We start from the raw sequence: 24,364 nt of genomic DNA on the forward strand, positions 1-24,364 counted from the left end.
TGAATTTCCGTTTTTCTAATTCTTCAGATTTTACAACGATTCTGTAAAATCAGAAGAGGCAGCATGACGTGCTATTAATAAAAATAATTCCAAAAGTTCCTGACTGAATTTAAGAAAAACAATTTCGACGAAATTGAGTCTAATTTTTAATATTTCACTTCCATACAAAGGTTCCTGGAAGTGAACACTTGTTTTTTTAATTTTCATCTTATTGAGAAAATTTACCATTTTAGGCACACTAATTCTTTTTCTTCAGAATTTTTATTAAATCGAAAATTTTCCAATCTATAATTGACTATTATATCATTTTAGAATGATAATTCTATGTATATATATTACGTTTTGATAATAATATTCTGTTATTTATTACTAAACTATATTAATTTTTCTTCTTTTAGTTTTGTATACTTAGGTTATTTCATTCTAAACTTGCAAATCAATTATATTGTCTGTAAACTTCCTACTCTACATTTTGTATGCTTAGATCTTTACCTTCAGTGTACATTTATTTTCCTATTGTTTTGTTTGACATTCTTGCTTGCAACAAACAATATGTGTTAAAAAATGCATTAATATTCCATTTATAAACAACAAATGTTCATTTCATACATCAGCTACTCCCTCTTTCGTAAAACTTTAGTGGAGAATAAAAAAAATCAAAAATCAATTTATCAAAATTGTGTAAAAAAGTAAATAAAACCGAAAATAAATTTTAATTTCTAGCACAACTCTCTCGGCAGCTGTGTGTTCATACAGATATAAGTTTGAATGCAAGTGTAGTATTTTAGTATCTGGATTTTGTTGCTCTTAAGCTCTATTGAATATAAATTTATGACACTTGCTGTAGATTATTGGTTTTAATGTTTATTTTGTTTTGTCTGAAAATACTAAATGGAAACAAATCTGTTTATAAATAAACAACAAACAAACTGCATAAATTATTTAGAGTTAAAAGTTGGAAAAAAGTGCATACTTGAGCATATACAAATGTAAATGGTGAAATTGATAAAAAAAGGATATTTAAATTGTTTAAAAATTGTAGGCAATTTAATAAAATTTAAAAAAAAATATTGTTAAAGTTTTACAATTTGTCTGAAGTGAATATTGAAATATTTTATTTTAAATAACTCACAGTAGGTAGTTAAATATTGCTATTTTTTTGTGAAATTTTTAAACTGTGTTTATTTTAAAGGCTCTTTTTAAGATTTTTATTTTTAAATTGAGCCAATAAATGCCTTACAAGTGGCTCACTCATTCAAAATAAACAGAAAAATTATCAACATACATACATTAGGGTGATTTTTTTTTATCTTTTATCTTTATAAAATGATAAAGATTTTTTATTTAATAACTTATATGTCATTACATATCTGTCATTTATCCTCACTTAGTTATCGAACATTATAGTGTGAATAACAAAGATTTTTTTGCTTCGAATTTTGCACCAACAAAGCGTCATATGTGGGAAGTTTTGCTTTACTTTTTTAATTTAAAATAAAGTGCGACTGAATAACAGTGAATGTGTTTCATCGGTTTCAACTTGCGAAACTTGTTCCTTTTCAGAAGTAGTGATTTCGACACGGAAGAAAAAAATAGCCCAGGTCAGCAAAAATGTTTAAAGGTCAAGATTTGGAGACATTACTCCATGATGATTATTGTCGAACTCAACAAGAGAGTGCAAAACGTTTGCGAGCAGCAGGATTCATCCACAAGCAGGTAAATTGGATACCATGCGAATTAAAGCTGAGAGACCTTGCAAAAACGATTTTGTATGTTTGAAATACTATTTCATTTTTGCACTTGCGATGAACAATGGAGCCATTACGATAACTCGAAGTGTAAGAGATCGTCCAGCAGAATCGACACCAAAGCCAAATCCATGACTCTAAGGTAATTCTCTGTATTTGGTGGAAGTAAAATGGTCCTATCTATTATGAGCTGCTGAAATCTTTCCGTACCATAACAGGGAACCTGTATATTAGTTTGAAGCGAGCATTGGGCCAGACATGAAACCGTAATATTCGATTATGGCAACGCTAGGCCATATTTTGCAATAACTGTTAGAAACAATTAAGAAAGAAGTGGTTGGAATGTTTTGACTCACCAGACTTATAGTCCAGGCCTTGCCCCGTCTGACTACTATTTGTTTCGATTGAAGGAGAACGCTCTCTCTGGAATACGCTTCACTTTGGAACAGAGTGTTCGACATTGGCTTGATTCGTTCTTGAACTCAAAAGATCAACATTTGTTTTGGTTCGGAATCTATATGTTGCCAGAAAGATGGGAAAAGGTCATAGCTAACAATGGCCAATAGTTTGAAGTACAAATGTTTCATAATAAAGGCTAAAAATTTTAAAAAATCCCGTGTCATCCACCCAATATAAATTTGTCTAAAATCATCTAGATTTATTGGTCTTAAACGCATTATTTAACTATTTCTAAGTTATGTAGACAATATGCAGTGAAAAGTATGGTATTCAGTAATTGAATTAGAATTCTTGGGCAAAAACTAAAGAACTGCAATTCGTTTACTGGAGCCAAACTTCTGTGCCGATGCGGCAAGGGTTAACCGATTACACTTCAAATATTAAGAGTTGGACTAAGTATTATAACAAGTGTCACAATAATCCGATTTTAACTGCTAGAGTTTGGAAAAAAAATCAAAAATAAACCGCCCTAATACATAAATTCCTACAAAAATGGTAAATTACCGTTTATTATGAGAACCAAACCCAGGCTTCTTTACTTTCTTTCCCTCTCCAGGGATGAGTAAAGTTTTTTCATCTCTTTTTATATTGTGTGTGTATGTACCCGGCAGTTGTTGGAGACTGTCCCGAACTAGTGATTTTTACCTATCATTTAGGGTGATAACTAGCTACGTGAATAGCATGATTTAGCTGGTACTAAGCAGGGGGTCAATTGATCATTTTTGATAGAAATGAGATTGTCTGATAACTGCTCCGAAGTAGTCAACTTATTGGATTCATATACTGGTTAAATAGCGTCAGTTAACTAATTGGTTACTTGATCAGCTACATTACTAGTATGACCAGCTACATAACAAGTATGTGGCTGATCCATAGTCAGTTAAAATGAGCGATTGCTTGTAAACAAACCTTCCTCCGACTACTTTCCAATAAATTACTTATTTTGGGTAACTACTTTCGAAAGTGCAGTGCAAAATAAACATTCAAAGTAACTACACTCTAGTTTACTTGGAGACACTAAAGTGACAATTGACTTCATGATAGATTACCAGGGATGTATAAAGGAACCAATTAACTTATCTCTGCACTACAAACAGCGCATAGCTGTCAAATGCCATCAAGTGATAAGAGATTAGTGACAATTACTGTCTATAAGGGATACAATTGACTACTTGCTTAACTGCTGGGTACATATATCTGTTAGAGAGTGAGCGTATAAATGTTGATTTGTTTATTTTGGTTTAAAATGCATGTTTTGCATACAAAAATACAAAATTTATAAAACAAATACACTCAACAAAAAAAAATATATAAAAAATAATGATACACGCGAGTTTTTTTTTTGGAATTTTTTCCCTCATGTTTTGTTTGTTTTTATTTTGCCACATTGTATTTTTGTTTTTGTTTGTTTATTTAATTTTGTATGTTAGTTTTTTTTTGTTGAAAGAAAATTTATGATCTTTAAGAGTTGGGAATTTATTTATATTTGTTATTATAAGGGGTGGGTGTCCCTATACCTACCACCTACACCTACTTAAAATACCAAAATTTAATTGTTTCAATTGTACAACAAAGTTGTAATTTAATTTTGGATCTTCTGTTTAGAAATATGTAAAATTTATTTGTTTTAAAGGAATTTCTTAAATTTGTTCATGGAAAATAGCATTTTAATAGTTTTTGTAAAATTGTCAAATTGTTTAGAATTTTAAGTTTTATGAAGTTTGTAATTCACATGGTCTGCTATTTGGTCATATTGTCATAATGTTCTAATATATTATAATAGTTGTTGTTGTGTTTTAAACAAAAAAAAATATTATTTCATGGCAAAACAATAAACATAGTTCAAATAGTGTTATTAGTTTAGAACTTTTTTGTTTGAAACACAACAACCTTCGCTTTACCAATACCCACCCGGGTGACCATTACGGATTTAGTAGTTTAAAATTTTTTTTAATTTTTTTTCGATTAAATGAAATTAAGACTTACTGAACAAATTTTTGAGTTCCGTAGAATTTATTAAAATCTTTTTAAACTTTTTATGAAGTTTTTTTGATTTTTTAAAATTTTTTTCGTCGCATATATGTGTAAAAGTGCAGTACCCCCCGGGTAGGTATTGGTGAATCACGCACATAAAAAAACCTTTCGTAAAGCGAAGGTTAAACTATCATAATATATTAAGACATTATGACAATATGACCAAATAGTAGACCGTGTGAATACCCCAAATGTTTTTGTTTATTATTTTTCCGTTCTAATTGGGTGTTTTGTTTTGTGTTTCTTTTGAATTTAGTTTTATTGTAGTTTTATTTTATGGTTTGCGTTTTAACACTTAATTAAATCTTAAATTGTTGCTTTATGAAGCTAGAAAATGTTCAAAGCAATAATTTTATGTTTTTCCATTTGTATACCAGCATCCCAGCCTGCATTTGTGATAGAGAGTAGATGTGTCATTAAAAGATTTTTATGATTTGGCGTACAGTGATTTATGTACATTTAAATAATGATGGATTTTTATTAAATCATTGGAAATTGAGTGAAAATTTTTGGTAAAATAACGAAATCAATCTTAATAAATCATTAAATCAATCTTAATTTGAAAAAAATTCTATTTTAAGGCAGCAAATTCCTCAAAATAATGAAGCATAGAAAAAATGTCACACTTTTTGAAAAATTGTAAACAATTTTCAAAAAACATTTTACACGCGCAATTAACTCCCAAAAAATGTTCTTCTGTTGGGCTCCAAAATAAACGACAAAAAAATAAGTCATTGGCTACCAATTAATTTATATTTTTGGTGGTTACTTTTCCGAATTTCTACAAAATATCCTGCTAAACAAATCTAAATCAATACGGCGAGCTTTCTTTGATTTGGATATACTTGAAGGAATAGTTGGCAGTTGTCTCGTGTCGGCCCCTTTAAAGCTAATTGATTCCCGGAATAATAAATTTTACCAACTAAATACATGCAATTGAGGGGAAAATAAACTGTGTTTTTTTATTCAACCTCCAATTTAAATATGTCTGCTCATCATCATTTCATTTAGCCCACATCTCTTATTCTTGTATTTATTAAAAAAAAAAATACTTTTACCATAATAAATTACATGTCATTTGTTTAACAAAAAGTTTTTTTGTAATATATATGTTTGTAACTAAAAAAAAAACAATAAAGACGACTTGTAATTTGTTTAAAATCAATTTTTATTATTGTTATTTTCATACTAATTTTATGTGTATTAAAATTGATGTTTTTTTTATTTTTTATTTATTATGTATTTGTATTTTTGTCATTTATTGATTTTATATTTATGATTAATTTCAATTTGTGTCTGGCATATTTAATGAATAAATATTCCACATAAATTAATATTAATAAATGATAAAACACGTATATTTTATTTTTTTGTTATTTTATTTTAATTTCGATATCAATTTAAAGTAAAGTGCGACATTATTTTATCTATAGACCAACAAATGTGAACAAAAAAAATCATTTAATATACACAAAATACTCATTTATGTGTGTAAATGACCGTTTTTATTGGCATTAATAATTATTTTTAGTTTGAAATGAAACAACAACACAATGAAACGTGTTTTGTTTTATCGATTAAGACCAGTTAACATAAATGAAATTCATGTTTTTTCTGTCATTTAACCAGGGTAAAAATTAAAAGTTTAGTTTCAATTTAATCAACTGGTTATTATATCCCAATTATTGTCTTAGACTCAAAACAGTATACGTAAATTCTTGTTAGGCTCTCATTATCAGACAATTGTTTCAGACAAACTAGACTTATACCTAGACAACTAATTTAAATTCAAACAACTGACAACAGTCTTATAATCAGACAATTGTCTTATAATCAGACAATTGTCTAATAATCAGACAATTGTCTTATAATCAGACAAATGCTTTATAATTCATAGAAATGCCCTTTAATCAGACAAATGTCTTATAACCAGCCAATTGTCTTATAATCAAACAAATGTCTTATATTAAGACAAAGGCCTTATAATCAGACAACTGTCTTATAATCAGACAACCGTCTTATAATCAGACAACTGTCTTATAATCAGACAACAGTCTTATATTCAGACAAATGCCTTATAATCAGACAACTGTCTTATAATCAGACAACAGTCTTATATTCAGACAAATGCCTTATATTCAGACAAATGCCTTATAATCAGACAACTGTTTTATAATCAGACAACTGTCTTATATTCAGACAAATGCCGTATATTCAGACAAATGCCTTATAATCAGACAACTGTTTTATAATCAGACAACTGTCTTATAATCAGACAAATGTCTTATATTCAGACAAATGCCTTATAATCAGAAAACTGTTTTATAATCAGACAACTGTCTTATATTAAGACAAATGCCTTATAATCAGACAACTGTTTTATAATCAGACAACTGTCGTATATTAAGACAAATGCCTTATAATCAGACAACTGTTTTATAATCAGACAACTGTCTTATATTCAGACAAATGCCTTATATTCAGACAAATGCCTTATAATCAGACAACTGCTTTATAATCAGACAACTGTCTTATATTCAGACAGATGCTTTATATTCAGACAAATGCCTTATAATCAGACAAATGTTTTATATTAAGACAAATGCCTTATAATCAGACAAATGCCTTATAATCAGACAAGTGTTTTATAATCAGACAACTGTCTTATATTCAGACAAATGCCTTATATTCAGACAAATGCCTTATAATCAGACAACTGTTTTATAATCAGACAACTGTCTTATATTAAGACAAATGCCTTATAATCAGACAACTGTCTTATAATCAGACAACTGTTTTATAATCAGACAACTGTCTTATATTCAGACAAATGCCTTATATTCGGACAAATGCCTTATAATCAGACAAATGTTTTATAATCAGAAAACTGTCTTATATTCAGACAAATGCTTTATAATCAGACAACTGTCTATAATCAGACAACTTTCTTATAATCAGACAACTGTTTTATAATCAGACAACTGTCTTATATTCAGACAAATGCCTTATAATCAGACAACTGTCTTATAATCAGCCAATTGTCTTATAATCAACTTTCTTGTATTCGGACAACTATCTAACAGTCCGACAACTTTATTATAATCAGACAATAGTCTGGTACTCTGACTACAAATTTGTACCCAGGAAGTAACAGTATTATATTCAGGAAACTATGAAACTTCAATGAAAGTGCCAATTTTTTTTTTATACTTTAAACCTCTTAAAACCTTCATCCTATTACCTGTTGTTCTATCAACATTATAATTATAGATCAAGTAACATTTTTACCCGGTTATTTATTATTTGTTTATATTTTTTTTTGTAGTTTTAATTTTAAAAGCTGTTGAAGCTGTAGACTGCAGTGTCATAATCTATGAAATTGTTTTTGTTAACATTATTCTATTAGATAGATATTGACATATGTACACAAGTACATTGTTTATTAATTTAAATATATTATTTATAAATATATATTTAATATTACTCGCAACAAAAAACCAATCCATTAAAATGATTAAAATTATACATTATTTGGCGAACAAACTAATTGCATTTAGTATAACAAAATAATTGATAATTAATTCGATGCAGTTTGAATAAATTTAATTTTGTAAGCAATTGATATGATATAAATGAAACATTAAAGTGTAAAATTTTAAACTGAAATTGAGGGATCTCTCTGAACTTCACGTATACATTATAAATTCTAAACATTTTCTTTAATATCATAATAAAATTCAGGTCCTTTCTAGCTACACTTTTGAATATTTCCTTTTACTTTTTTAATAGAGTTCATTTAAATATTATTTTTTTTTATTACTATTTAATATATTCTGTATATCTTTTATAAAAAAATATAACTTCTCCCCTATATTAACTTAATTAATCTTTAGCTATAACAAAATTTAATCATAATTCCCAAAGATTATTATCAATTGTATTCATAGACATTAAAAATATCCCGGCAGTAGCATCATTAAATTTACTCAAGTCACAATAAATACCACACTCAAGTGACTTCATTAACGCTCGAAAAGCAGTAACATTTACAACAACAAACTACAAAGGACACAGCGGGATAATAATACAATAACAACAGCAACTACTTCTACTAAATATTACCAAAAACCCACAACAACAGCGACATAGCACGAACATCATTAAAAGCCATAAATATTCTAGGAAATTTACACTAGAGCCTTAATGAACGGCAACAGCAGGGATTTTTTCCCAGACTAGATTTTACATGTTCTACAGCCAAAGAAAAAATATAATTGTACATGATTGCAGTAATCATTATAACATGATTCTAGCTATTTAACAATATTATGATCTCTATTATTTTCGACAATATTAAACTAATTATTTCTTTCAATTCTCTGTGTTTTACCAGTTCTAAGTGTAAAAGGCAATCTGAGGCCATGTTAAAACTATAAATAAACAGAAAGTGTGACAACACCATAGTTTCACGCTTGCAACAACAACCTACAACCAAACAAAATTGTTATTCAGTCAAACCTAAAAAAATAAAGAACCCGAAAAAAGGCTGTAAATTAACCAAAATACCAGCATTGTTAATATTTTCGACACTAACAACTCACACAGAAAAAAACACACAATTAATGTTTATAGAGAAAAACAAAACAATGTATGAAAAAGGATACTCTCACAAACAGAGTAGGATAAGCAGGGTCCCTACCAGCTATTGAAAATGCTACAATATAATACTCTTCATACTCAATGTTAATGATTTGTTTTTGTTTGGTTTAATTATTTTGCTTGGTGTTCGTTAAAAAATATTTATATTATGACTTACCTGGTGGTCCTGGAGGTCCGGGTGGACCTTCAATAATGCCGGTTGGAAATTCGTCACCTTTGATGGTTGTGGTAAGACCACGATCACCGCGGTCTCCTTTGTCACCCTTAAAAATAGAAAATGAAAACACAATTCAAAACATATAAATCCAACTCTCACACACTTGCACACATCCATGTCAGTGTAAATAAATACTTAATTATGAAAAAGGACATTCAAGGATTTCCTTTTGTTGTTACAAAGACAAACAAAACAAAAAAAAGGACTGTCCTTTTGAAGGCCAAAACAATAGTTTGACATAATGTTTATTTAAGATTTCAACTAAACAAAGGACACTGAATATTGTTTTTCTTCTGCTTGTTTTCCATCTTGTATTCTCAGGAATTTATAGTTATTTGCTTGTCTGTTGTTTATTTTCTTGTCTCCTTTTTCCCAACAAAGTTGTCATAATATAGAGTGACTATAGTCTGTCATTCTTTATTTTTCTTTTTTTTTCACATTTCCTTTGTTTTTTTTCCCTTCTTTTGTTTTTCAAGAAATGAAATGTCCTTTTTTTTTTTGCTGTTTTTTGTTTTTAGAAATTTTTGTATTAACTTGTTGTTTCTGTTTTCATTAAATACCTTTAATCCTGCGGGTCCTGGTGCTCCAGATGGTCCCATTGGACCCGGTTCTCCGGTTGGCCCCGCTGGTCCAGGTGGTCCTGTTTCGCCGGGTGGTCCTCTTTCGCCATTTGTTCCAGCTGCACCTAGATCACCAGGAGGACCTGGCGGTCCTGGGGGACCTGGTTCGCCGGGCTCTCCCTAATTAATATAAAAAGGAAAGATTAATATTCTGGGGAAAAAAAACTTATCGTATAAAATTTAACTACTTTTAGAAACATAAATTTAAAAAGGAAATAATAAAGCGATTGATCCATAGAATAAAATAAAGCATTTGAACTTATATTCATATTAAAGTCTTATACTCAGAATTTCTCCAGACTTATACTAAGACCGTCTTATACTCAGACTACCGTGAATAAAATAAAGCAATTCAATTTATTGTCATATTACAGTCTTATACTAAGAATTTTTCCAGACTCATACTAACACCGTATTATACTCCGACCCTGAACGTCTTCTACTCAGACACTGACCGTCTTATACTCAGAATCTGACCGTCTTATACTTAAACTAAGACCGTCTTATACTCAAACTAAGACCATCTTATACTCAAACTAAGGCCGTCTTATAATCAGACTATACTCAGACTACGTCTTATACTCAGACTATGACCGTCTTCTACTCAGACTATGACGGTCTTATACTCACACTATGACCGTCTTATACTCAGACACTCACCGTCTTATACTCAGACTCTGACCTTTTTATACTCAAACTAAGACCGTCTGATACTCTGACTATGACCGTCTTCTAATCAGACAATACTCTGACTACCGTCTTATACTCAGACTACCGTCTTATAATCAGACTATACTCTGACTACCGTCTTATAATCAGACTATACTCTGCATGCCGTCTTATACTCAGACTACAGTGTTATACTCAGACTGCAGTCTTATACTCAGACTGCAGTCTTATACTCAGACTGCAGTCTTATACTCAGACTGCAGTCTTATACTCAGACTACCATCTTATACTCAGACTACCGTCTTATACTCAGACTACCGTCTTATACTCAGACTACCGTCTTATACTCAGACTACCGTCTTATACTCAGACAACTTACATTAATGTCATGTTTATGCTCAAATACTTCTACTAACGACAATTTTATAATAATATTTCCATCCGGCTTTTAATACATCCACAGTTAATCGCTTTATTAAAGTTTGAAGTAGTAATAAATAGCTTTTAATATTTAACTTTAACATGCAGTATAGTTTTAACACCAAGAACTACCCACTTACCTTCAACTGTATTACAGTCGCCGTTGAAATATTAACGCCGGCTTCTTGTAAACCCTTTTGATTTTTGTTAATTATATTTTGTGTTAAACGGTAATGTTAATATTTTATTTAAAAAAGCCACCATTATTTTCAAATTAAGATACAACATAAAAATATAAGAGAAAATTAAACAAATTAAAAGAAATAAAATTAGATAGAAAATTAAATACAAAAAAATAAAATTAGATTTATTAATAAAGAAAAGAAGATTCCAACACTAAATATTAATATAAAACAAAGTTGCTAAAATATCAAAATTAAAGGTCATATTGTGTCAATAAATGTAAATAAAAACGACTTAGACCTTGCCTACTGAAACCCTGAACCAAAATATTGTTTGTTTCATTAGTTTTCTCATAATTTTCTAAAAGCCCATAAATAATGAAATATTTTTAATTTTATGAGTAGAACAAAAACTTTTTCGTTTTTTTTGCACCATAATTTTCTTTGACCACAAAATAGCTTTGTTTACATATTGTCTTGTCTCGCTCGGAAAGTTAATGTTTTCTTTAGCACATTGTATTGAAACATAAAAAAAGAAAATTATGAAAAAACTTGGTGCATGTTAAAAACAAAAAAAAAAATAATAAAAAAATCAAAATTACCAAAGTTTCTTGTTTATTTTAAATAGGACCGCAACAGACCTACGAAACAAAAGAAAAACTTGACAAAATACCAAAACGGAAATGTGTTGCCATAAACACTACAGTTAGTACGATTAAAACTCTTATACATTTATATAACACATCTCCTTGCTTTCCCTATTCAATTACCAGTCAGTGTTTTAGGCCACTTAATAATTTACAGACTTTTTAACAAAACAATAAAGTAAAATGCTTAAAAGTTTTTGAAAAGTTGTAGAGAAAAATCACATTAAATATTCATTAAATATAAAAGCAAGCAAAACTCAGCTTCTTATTAAAATAAAAATTTAATATGGCCAGTCATTATAAAGGAAAACGGAAATGAAAATTGGAAAATTTTAAAATTTTTTAAATTAATAAACAAAAAGCCAATAATGTTTAACATTAAATAAATAATCTTACCTTGACCTTTAATTACTTAAAATACATAAACAAATAACTACGTTTTACTTTTTAACACAGCAAGAAAATGAACCAAAAAAAACAAATCTAATTATAACAAGTACTACAAACACCAATGATAGAATCATAGAAAAATGACTGTTGGAAATACCTTAACAGCTACTATTTCAGCATAACCTAAGGTACCGCCATGTAAAGTCGTTACCGATCTTTTAAGACCCTAAACATGAAAAAGGGAAATGTTTTTTTTAAATGATTAATTTCACATTATTATTACAATACAATATATTTACGCAGTATTATTAGGTTTGTTGTTATTTATAAATTAAATTACCTTAACTGTTTGGAAAACATCAATGCCTGGATGTCCTACATCACCCTTGGAACCCTTATCACCGGGCCGTCCGGGAGCACCTTTCTCGCCATTTATACCATTATTTCCCTGTTTATTAAGAATTCTTTTGAGATTTAAATTCTTGTGTTAAGGTAATTGTTGTACTTACTGGATCTCCTCTATCGCCTTGATCTCCTTTCTTACCACGTTTCCCCCGTTTGCCTGGTGGTCCAGGTGGACCTGGTGGACCTAAAAGTACATTAAAGTTTTTATTAAAATTTTTGTTTTAAAATGAGATTTTAATTTTTTTAAATATAATATAATAACTTGTGATTGCTAGGAGTTCCGATTTTAATTATTCAATATTCTTATTCATACCAAGGTATTTTATTTAGATTTATATATTCGCTGACTACCAGTATCTACAATCCTGCTGTCTTGCACTTAGATTTTTAACTTATTTTCAAATTATTATCTTATACATAGATTCTTATCTTATAACCAAACAAAAGTCCTATAGTCAGACAACTCTCTTATACTCAGAATACTATTTTATAATCAGACAACTGTCTTATAATCAGACAACGGTTTTATAATCATGCAATTGTGTTTTACTTAGACAACTTTCCTATAGTCAGACAACTGTCCATTAGTCAGACAACTGTCTTATACTTAGATAAATGTCTTATACTCAGATAACAGTCTTATATTCAGACAACAGTCTTATACTCATACAACTGTTTTCTACTACTTAGACAACTGTCTTATAATAGAAAAACTGTTAATAATACGGCCACTTACTTCTTATAACAAGACAACTGCCTTACAAGAAGACAACTGTCTTATAGTAAGACAACTGTTTTATACAGCGACCAATCTCACACTCAGATAACTATACTATAGTCAGAAACTGTCTTAATACTTATAAAACTGTCCTGTACTCAGACAAGTGCATTATTATTTGACTACTTTTTTATAATCAGGCAAATGTCGTATAGTCATACAATAGTCTTCTAATCAGACAACTGTATTTTACTCAACAATTGTCCTATACTCAGATAAGTGAGTTATTGTCTGACTACAGTCTTATGACCAGACGACTGTTGTATAATCATACAACACTTATTTATGCACACATTTTTCAAATAATCAGATAATTCTCTTACAGTCAGACACATGTTTATTACCCCAACTACTAACCAGACAAATGTATAATAGGACAACTGTTTTATAATCAGACAACTGTATTACACTGAGACAACTGTAAAACTCAGATATTCAGACAACTGCCTTATACTCAGAATACTGTCCTATACTCAGACAAGTTAATAGTTATCTGACTACTGTCTTATAATCAGACAACTGTGGTATAATAATACAACAGTCTTGTACTCCGACAACTGCCTTTTATTCAAACAATTTTCATATAATCAGACAACTCTCTTATAGTCAGACAAATGTTTATTACCCTAACTACTTACAATCAGACAATTGTGTTTTACTCAGACAACTTCCCTATAGTCAGACAACTGTCCTTTAGTCAGACAACTGTCTTATACTTAGATAAATGTTTTTTACTCTGATGATAACACAACTGTTTTATAATCAGACAACTGTCGTATACTCAGACAACTCTCTTATACCAGACAAATTGTTTGTACTCCGACTACTATCTTATAGTCAGATAATTGTCTTATACTCTGACAACTGTCTTATTCTCAAACAAGTGGTTTATACTCTGACTACTGTCTTATTATCAGACAACTTTCTTATACCCAGACAAGTGAATTATTATCTTACTACTGTCTTATAATCAGAAAACTGTTGTATAATCATACAATGGTCTTCTACTCAGACAACTGTCTTTTACTCAAACAATTTTCATATAATCAGACAACTCTCTTATAGTCAGACAAATGTTTATTACCCTAACTGCTGTCTTATAATCAGACAAATATATAATCAGATAATTGTCCTATAATTAGACAACAGTCTGATGATAACACAACTGCTTTATAATCAGAAAACTGTCGTATACTAAGATAACTCTCTTATACTCAGACAAATTGTTTGTACTCAGGCTACTGTCTTATAGTCAGCTAATTGTCTAATATTCAGACAACTGTCTTATTCTTAAACAAGTGGTTTATACTCTGACAGTAGTCAGATTAGACAACTCTCTTATACTCAGAAAACTGTTCTATACTCAGACAAGTGAATTATTATTTTACTACTGTCTTGTAATCAGACAACTGTCGTATAATCAGAAAACAGTGTTCTAGTCAGACAATTGTATTTTACTCAAACAATTTTCATATAATCACACTACAGACTTATAATCATACAACTCTCTTATAGTCAGACAAATGTTTATTACCCTAATTATTGTCTTATAATCAGACAACTGTCGTATACTGAGACAACTCTCTTATATTCAGACAAATTTTTTGTACTCAGACTACTGTCTTATAGTCAAAAAACTTTGTTATACTGAAACAAGTGTTTTACTCTGAATAATAACTTATAATCAGACAACTGTCTTATACCCAAACAAGTGTCTTATACTGGGAATATTGTATTATACTCAAATTACTATTTTATACTCTGAATTCGTTCTTTTACTGAAACTTTAAACTTATACCTTTTGTCAATTGCAAATTTCATAAAAAAGTTATAACAATCAATTAAAAACTTGTTAAAATATTAAACAAAACTTTTCTCTTTTATTATTAAAACCGCTTAGCTCAATACCGAAATCAAGTACTGCATTTAATTCCTTAATTTGTGGCTCTTTATTAAAGAATTCCTTTAACAAACCAGTTTATTTAAACTTGAAGATTTGTGTTTGTCAAACTTTTGCTTTGTAAACAAAAAAGTGACAAATATCGCTATCATAATTTGACTGACTGAATGAGTGAGTGAATAATTCAACCTCAACTCACTCATTCGCTGTGATTTTTCCCCAAAAAAAAAAAGAAAGGAAAACAGAAAACTTTTATTTCCTTCCGTTTGTTTCGACATTTTCATCCATAATTTCTAGTTGTTGTTGAAACACACAAAAATTATGTCAAGTCCTTTAAAGAGCTGATGGTTTGATGGCGTTTGTCGTGCGCTGGTGTTGGTTTTCCAAGTTTGTTTTTTTTTTTGTTTCGTTTGGTTGCCATAATTCACCATGTTTTGCTTCCTCAACTTAACTTCACTTCACTTCATGTTCCTGTATTCAATTGTGTGCTTGTAACTACTTCAACCTCTAGTTACTCTCTTGATCGTTTTTAGTCCTTGTATATTTATTTAACTTTTATACTTTTAAACAGGATGTCGGGTTTAAGTGTGTGTGTGTTTGTGCGCGCTTTGGTGGCAACCATAAATAGCTTCAGTTCTTTGGTTACGCATCAACACGTTTTTAGAACGTGCTACAATGGCAATTGAACCTTGGGTTTATTTTAGCTTTAGTTTTTTTGTTTTTTTTTGACAGTAAAAGTAAGATTTCTAGTTTTTTTTTTATTATTTACTTTTTGTTGTTGCTGCTATTTCTTAAGAAAATCATATAGTAAAAGTGGAAATGAAAAAGTTTTGCCTTCTAACAGATGTTTATGTTTTTCGTTGCAAGTACAAAGTTTTCTAACTTTTGTTGGCTACCATTTTTATTTTTGGCTGGATTTCTATGATTTTTATGTAAAGTTTTGGAGTTGTTAGTTTTGAAATTGAAAGCTATAGGTATTTGGAGAATTGTTAAGGAATTTACTTTCAAAACAGTTGTTTTTAAGGTTTCATAAACGAAGGAAATTTCTTGTGTTGCCAATCAATTGATTGAGAATCTCATAGAGAATTGAAAGTTTTTATTGATAAAATTTTAATTAAGGACAATAAGTTATTAGTCAAGCTAAATATTTTCCATTGAATAAACCATTATATACAATATTTTTCGTAGAAAAAACTGTTATACATAATATTTTTTTTTATAGAAAACTGTTATACAGAAATATTTTCTATAAACAAAATTCGTATGCAAAATATTTTCTGTTGAAAAAAACTGTTATACAAAATATTTTCTATAGAAAAACTGTTATACAGAAATATTTTCTACAAAAAAACTGTTATACAAAAATAATTTCTGCAGAAAAAATTGTTGTGTAAAATATTTTCTATAGAAAAAAACATTTTCTATAGAAAAATTGGTATACACAATATTTTATGTAGAAAATACTGTTATACACAACTAAAAGTCTTTGAAAATATTTAGAAAACCTAAAAAATGTCTGGTCCTGAATGTATAGTTTTCTCTTTAATATGAAAACTTCTGACTGGCATTGAGTTTTTCAGGGAATACTGTTTTAATAAATTAAGTCATGTTTGTTACTTTTTCCCAAAACGATCCTGTTAAAATTGCAAAAGAATGTTTTACATAAGGAGTGAGATCGAAAAAATCGTATCACATGTTTTTCCTTAAAAAGTTTAACCAAAGTATTTTTTATTGTTTATTTTGATCAAGTTACCTTTGAAAAGTATGTAAAAACAAGTAAGAAAGTATGGTCGGTCAAGCCCGACCATATAATACCCTACACCAAGTAAATGAGTAAAAATATTTTTCTTTTAAAATATCAACAATTTATATTTTTGAGTGATTTTCGGAAGTGGGCCTTATATGGGAGCTATGACCAATTATGGACCGATCACCATAAAATTAGGTCGTGTGATTTATGTCTATATTAAAGTTAACTATGTTGAATTTTGTGTGTATACCAACATTTTTAAGAGATTTATGCACGTTAAAGTGATTTTCGGAAGCGGGTCTATATGGGAGCTATGACTAATTATGGACCGATCATAACAAAATTTGGTGACATGAATTTTGTATATATAAAACTTATTTGGAGCGAAATTTGTGTAGATACATAGTTAAATTAAACATTTATGACCGATAAAGTCCAATTTCGAGGGGACATTTGTATGGGGGCTAGGTGAAATAATGGACCGATTTCAGCCAGTTTCAATAGGCTTCGTCCTTGGGCCGAAAAAGTAATATGTACCAAATTTGATCGAAATATCTTCAGAATTGCGACCTGTGCTCTGCGCACAAGGTTTACATGGACAGCCAGCCAGCCAACCAGACGGACGGACGGACGGACATCGTTTAATCGACTCAGAAAGTGATTCTAAGTCGATCGGTATACTTTAAGGTGGGTGTTAGACTAATATTTTTGGGCGTTACAAACATCTGCACAAACGCATAATACCCTCCCCACTATGGTGGTGTAGGGTATAATGAGTGACGACAAAAAAGTGCTTACGAAAATTATTAAATACTAGCTGAACCTGGTCCGCGTTGCTGGTCCTTAGAATACATCTGTTTTATATTGCATCTCGATCTCGATTTTAATATACAGTGTCGGATAAAGTCGGTGATCCAACCTTCAATGTTAATACATGTAGTGGCATTCCGGCTGGTTCCAATGAATTCAAAAATTCAGTATGGAAATTTCTTATTCATGCACCTGCAGACCGAAAATTAAAATCTGACTTTACACTGTTACCCAAAAGACTTTTCTGAAGACTCCGTGAAAATATCATCAAAATACATAAATTTTTATGAAATATAGGGCATTAGCGGTATAATGTAAAAATTGGACTTTTACACACCCCTCCGCCCACACACCAAATATCAAAAATCTGTCTTTACAGAGATAACCGCTGGGCTTTTCTGAAGATTCCCTGAAAATTGCATCAAAATCGGTCCAGCCTTTTTGATTTTGCCACGCCCCTCCGCCCACAGACCTAAAATGAAAAATCTAACTTTAGAGTGTTACCCGCTAGGCTATTCTGATGGTTCCCTGAAAATTTTATCGGTCCAGCTGTTTTTGAATTCATTCGGAACATGTATATTAGATGAAAAATTTTTGTATGAGAAAATTCGAAAATATTCTTTAAGAATGGAGCTAATGGCCTAATGTAGTATTTTAGGTGTCTAAAACCATATTTAGAAAATTTCCTTTACAATGATACCAGTTTATAGCTAATCGGTTGGATGGTCTCAGAGCCTATAACGGAAATGTTTATAAACATTTTTTGTATTTTATATATAGATTTTCAACAAAACCCAACTTGGTTCTACAAAAAGTTGGCCAAACAGTCAAAGGTCTGCCGTCAAACTGATTCGAATGTTATTAAACAGTATCGGGAGAACTTGTCCGTTGTTCCTTGTTCAGGTAGTAGGAATGGTCCGCATGATGTTTCTAAAGCCAAAAAATAGAAAGCATTTTCAAAAGAGCTCCCAGGAAAGCAGACCGGTTGGCTCAGTACTCGGACTATTTGGTACGAAAAGTTAAAGTCAATGCGGGTTTAAAAACATACAAGGCTCAAAAAGTTCCTTACAGGAACTCTGCTACAAATTTAGAGGCCAAAGACAGAGCACGGAAATTGAAGTCAAATTTCATAAAAAAAGTACCTTGCTGCATAATGGATAACGAAATCCGGGTCAATATGTTTATGTTGTTGATGCTCGGGGAATGTTGTAGATAAGTTTAGGACCCAAAAGCAGAAAATTTTCCCAAAAAGTTCTTGGTAATGGCAAGCAATATGCAGTTGCTACAAAAGAAGCTAAACATTTGTTACAAAGGGCTATATAAATACCGAAATTTACATCAAGGAATTATTACAAAAGAGGAGCTTCCATTTATAAGACTTCTTAATGTGTCCTCTTATTTTTAGCCTGATTTGGCATCCTGTCACTTTGGTAAGCAAGGTTTTGAATGGTAAAAGAACAAGAATGTGGTATTTGTACCAAGAGAGGCAAATCCTCCAAACTGTCTAGAGCTAAGGCCAGTGGAGAGATATTGGGCTTTTGTAAAAGATAATTGAAGATCACAAAAAAGGTGTCCAAAAGTGTGATAGATTTTAAACAGATATGGACTACCTGTTTGAACAAAGCGACAGAAATCTCTATAAAAACTTAGTGGAAGGGTTTCCGAAAAAGGTTCATAACTTCATCACTATTGATTAGAGCTATAAAAATAATATATTTTGTAAGTTGTAATAATAATTTCAATCAAATAAATTCATCAAACTATGTTTAGTGGTTTCTTTTTTTATTAACATTTATGTATGTTAAGATTTTTTCGAACTCACTCCTTAATACCTACACCTACACATTTCATACAAAACTTTCAAAGTCATGCTGATATATGGCAATCATGGAATATGCTAAAACAAAAAAGTTTTAATAAAAACAGTACCACGACTTGTTAAAGTCAAAGTTTTTTGTTGGTTGTTCTTTTTTTTGTTGTTTTGCATTAATACGAGTAGAACACTATTGTCTGTGTTTATGAAGCTGCAATAACCAACTGTGTGATTTTGTTTATTCTGTAGCTTCTAATGATAAAGCTGATGAAGCTGACGATGAAGATGTTTGTTTGTTTTAAATGTTGAATTCCATGGCTGCTTGTCCTTGTCTTGTTTACGGGATTGTAGTTGTTTGTGTTTTCTATTACTGATGGCACTAGATAATGATGGTAATTGAACGTTTTGTTCATTATTAACAGCATACACTTACTCTAACATGTACACCTATACTTATACTATTCTCTGCTCTATTCTAACTATAACCCAGCAGTTCTGGCAGACTGTCCCAAACTGGTGATTTTACTTTTCAGAAACTGGTTACTGTCTATCTGTCTATTTTAACATGTTTGTGTCTTAGGCGAAAGTCAATGGACTTCGGATTACAAAAGGACACTTAGTGACAATTGGTTCTACAATAGATTACTTTTGGTGAGCAAAATAACTACTTTTTTAAAGTTCATCACATAGCACAAACGAGTCAAATTACCCATCAAGGAAATATATAAATTGGAATGATTCAAGTAATTGGACAATATTGAAAGTCTTACATTCAATACTCGTAAAACTGCTGGGAACTTATAACTAAAGCTTATACCCGATTATAGTGTGAAATACATAGACAAACACTGAACAAAATTTAGGAATATTTTGTTCATGTAGTTGACTGATGTTAGCAACATGCTTAACTATTTGAAACACTGATTTAATTCTGTGTAAATATGAAATTTGACTGACCTTAGTCCTGTGCTTTTTGTCTAGGAAATTTAACGTATTGTTTTTTCAGTGTAGAGCCTGTAGGGATGCCAATCCCGAAAATTGAAGGATTTTTCGGGATTAGAAGATCCCAATTCATAGTATTGGTATTGTACAACAGTTTATTATCAAGAACTATGGGACAAACTCCTATATCCGGAAATTGCTTTCATAAAACGTACAACCAATTGTCTGAAGTATTATCTATTAAGGAGTGAGATTGAAAAAATCTTAACATAAATAAATGTTAATAAAAAGGAAACCACTAAACCTACAATTTTAGTTATTGGTGTCGGTAATAGCTTCTCTCGATTTATATCGAGCTTTCTCAGAGATCGCACTATACGAGTTGTTATAGATGAAATTTCATCAAACGAGTTCAAGATCAATTCAGGGGTACCGCAAGGCTCCGTTCTTTCTCCTACTCTATTTCTTATCTTTATAAACGACCTTCTACGGCAAACTTCCAACCCTATCTACTCTTTTACAGATGACAGCAACATTTGCCATTCATATGCATTCAATTATAGACCAAGCCTGTCGGAGATTGGGGCAATGAGGCAAAACATGAATGATACGCTTAACCAAGATCTTGTGACAATATCTGAATGGGGTTGTGCGAATAGAGTCTATTTCAACGCACGCAAGACTCAATGTTGTATGTTAACCCACAAACGCACAACAGATCATGTTGCTCCATCTGTTTTGTGGGTGGTGTAAATATTAAGGAATCAGAAGCTCTTGATCTTCTAGTATAAGTATTCAGTGCTATGTCCGCTGGACAAAACACATTTTTCGAGTGTCGAAAGAAGCATTCAAGTGCCTTGATTTTCTAAAATGGTGTAAGAATTACTTCACTCCATCTGATCGCCTTGCTATTTACACCACTTATATCTGACCTAAAATGGAATACAACTCTCATGTGTGGGCCGGTGCTTCGAAGTCTATTTTGGAGTTACTCGACCGCGTACAGGAGAGGGCGAAGTAGGGTATCCAGCTCTATTGACTCACTGGAACATCGTCGCAATGTGGTTTCTGTTTCACTGTTCTACCGATACTACAATGGTATGTGCTCTGCTGAAATTTGGGAACTTGTTCCCGGAACTCGTAGTTTTTTACGCAACACACGCTCTTCGGCAAGGGCACATCAATTCGTTGTCCACTGGACAGTGGATCGCACAATCCATTACATGGAAAGTTCGTTCTTTAGCCGTACTGTCCGTAGGTGGAATATGCTTTCTCCTAAAGTCTTTCCTGTCACTTTCAATATAGGAAAATTCAAATCTAATGTCCACAAACACTACTCCCTCTATCCTCCTTCCCATAACCTATTTTCCTAGTTCCAACACAATGCTTTGCATGAGTAGGGGTCATCCCCTGAGTGCTGGACCAAGAAAAAAAAAAATAAGAGGACACATTAAGAATTCTTACACAGAGAAAACAGATTCGTGATAGCAACCGAATTTGTTGCCAATCGAATGATTCTGTCTTAGTGATCACATTTTACAGTTGTGGGTACAATATTTTGGAAGGGGTTACTAAAGTTTGGTTGCCTCAACTGAAATTCTTCTTTATGAACTGACTTTCTTTTGTTAGAACTTAAAAATTCTATGTGTGCAACCGAATTATTCGATTTTCTCTGTGTATGAATGTAAGCATCCGCTTTTGAAAACATTCCTTGATATAAATTTCGGTATTTATAGAGCTTCTTTTTCCGCAACTGCATATTGCTTGCCATACCAAGAACTTTTTGGGAACATTTTCCGCTTTTGCGTTCTAAACTTTTCTACAACATTCCCTCGACCATCATGAACATAAAAATATTGACCCGGAAGCTGTGAGAAATTTTCCAGAACATACGTTTCGTCCGTCATCAATTATGCAGTAGGTACTATATTTTTTTTATAAAATTTAACTTCAATTTCCGTGTCCGCAGTCCTTATGTCTATTTACTGATAGCAAGGCTACCGTTAAGGGAATAGCGGGTATCTTTACGACATCTAAGGTAACTGAGGAATGCCTTGTATCCCTAAATGAGATAGCGAGATATTTTCTGTCTCTGGACACGATGGAAATAAAAGTAATTGTATTGCAGACGAATTGGAAAAAAGGCGTGCGATGATGTCTGTGGAGGAGATTGATCCCTTTTCTGGTATTTCCCTTGCAAAATATAAGATGGTTGAGACTGCACAGAATAGTTGAACTAATGGATACATCTTTAATATCGTGAGGTTGACCTGGCCCATATACGATGCCGGCAGGACGATTCTACTTATAGAATTCGGTCGTGAGCAAATATTATTACACATTGGGCCTACTCTTTAACGATTACTGTAGAAGCTGCCGAAACGAAGAAGAAGAGGAGACTGTGTCCCACATATTCTGCCAATGTCCGGCTCTGATAAATTTGAGGGAACGTATACTTGGAACCTCTCCTCTCGTATTTAGATGAGTTATCAAGGATGAATCTAAGACGCATCCACTCCTACATCATAAAATCTTGTTGGTTCACCTTGGAAACAACGGATTTAATATAAATATCAAGCTATTTACTTCTTGAGTATCACAATGGGATCAGTTTTGAATAGACCCAAGTTAGCTGCTTGACGAGTGGCCGCCCATGGAACCTAATTAGATGTTTTTTTTTTTGATGAGATACAAAAATACAGGGATCCCTGGATTTATATTTATAATATCACATATCCCGAATTTGTAAAACCCAGCCCCGTTTGGCATCTCTAGTAGCCAGTACGCCAAACAATTGTTGTCTTTAAGTCATGTACGAAAGATTCATCTGCTTATAGCCGCATTTATACAGATGCTTGTAAGTATTTGTATGCATGTGGGGCTGTATGAGTTATAACTATGCGTATATGTACATAAGTATATATTTGTTTGAATGGCTGAATATAATCTCTTAATATTTTATAACTTGTTCATGTGTGTACGTACTCCTCGTCGTATACATGCACGAATTATGGCTACTGAAAATAAGACATTCAGACTAAAATATGGCACATTATAACTCGGCACAGAAACTTATTGTACGTACTTACATACCTTAATGCTTAGACAGACCGACATTTACAGCAGACAACTAGACAAACGTTTCTAGGGATATAAATTGCTCTTGCTATAACAAGTATTTATAAATTGTACAGACGTATAAAACAGACAGACAAACCGACAAACAACAAGGCAGACTTACAACTACAACAACACTACTCAGTCCGATTAATGGCAAGTAATTTTAATAATTCATAAAATAAAATACAACAACTCAATCTAGTAGAGAATTTAAAACGATTTAGATTTAAACATGACTTGAATTCTGTATCAGAATGATTAAGTGCCTAAAAAGAGATTCCTTTGGAATTTATTTTGAAAATCATATTTTATGTAGAGAAGATGATTTTGGGAAAATGTAAGTGAAATGTGAACTAGAAACCAGTGAGAGTAATACAAATGGCTGGGCGGAAACTTAAAAATAAAAATTTGTTTTTTTGCAAATAATTTGGTTTTTAGAGAAAATTTGGGGTTTAGCAGTGCTCGGCACTCATAGATGCTAGAGGATGAACATAATCGGTTATTTAACTGTTATGTCAACAAAGTTCATAAAAACAAGAAACCAAAGTCACATTACAAAAAAAAAAAACAAGTACAATAAATGTTTTTAAAGCTCGAGCACATCTAAGCAAATGTTCACCTCTTGAATCCCTAAAAATAAAGAAATCGCCTCCTATCCATTACAGAAAAACAAATTGATCAATTCGTAGACAAAAAAGTGTTATGTACAATATTTTTATAGAATAAACAGTTATTGACTGTTATATACAATATTTTTGATAAAAAAAACTGTTATACAATATATTTTGAAAGAAACCCCTG

At 31.2% G+C, this 24,364-nt stretch overlaps 1 protein-coding gene across 7 annotated transcripts in view; it reads right to left on the minus strand.

The window, feature by feature from the left end:
* Positions 1–24,364, minus strand: part of LOC135964079 (collagen alpha chain CG42342) — a 307,763-nt gene that overhangs the window by 82,177 nt on the left and 201,222 nt on the right. For all 7 annotated transcript variants that reach the window (XM_065516144.1, XM_065516143.1, XM_065516147.1 and 4 more), the window contains exons 2-6: positions 12,555–12,634; positions 12,386–12,493; positions 12,203–12,271; positions 9,678–9,857; positions 9,058–9,163 (exon numbers count right to left, since the gene is read on the minus strand). In XM_065516144.1, coding sequence (XP_065372216.1) covers positions 9,058–9,163; positions 9,678–9,857; positions 12,203–12,271; positions 12,386–12,493; positions 12,555–12,634 — 543 coding nt within the window. The remainder of the gene's footprint in view (positions 1–9,057; positions 9,164–9,677; positions 9,858–12,202; positions 12,272–12,385; positions 12,494–12,554; positions 12,635–24,364) is intronic.

The sequence above is a fragment of the Calliphora vicina genome, chromosome 1, assembly GCF_958450345.1.
Source record: "Calliphora vicina chromosome 1, idCalVici1.1, whole genome shotgun sequence".
NCBI lineage: Eukaryota > Metazoa > Arthropoda > Insecta > Diptera > Calliphoridae > Calliphora > Calliphora vicina.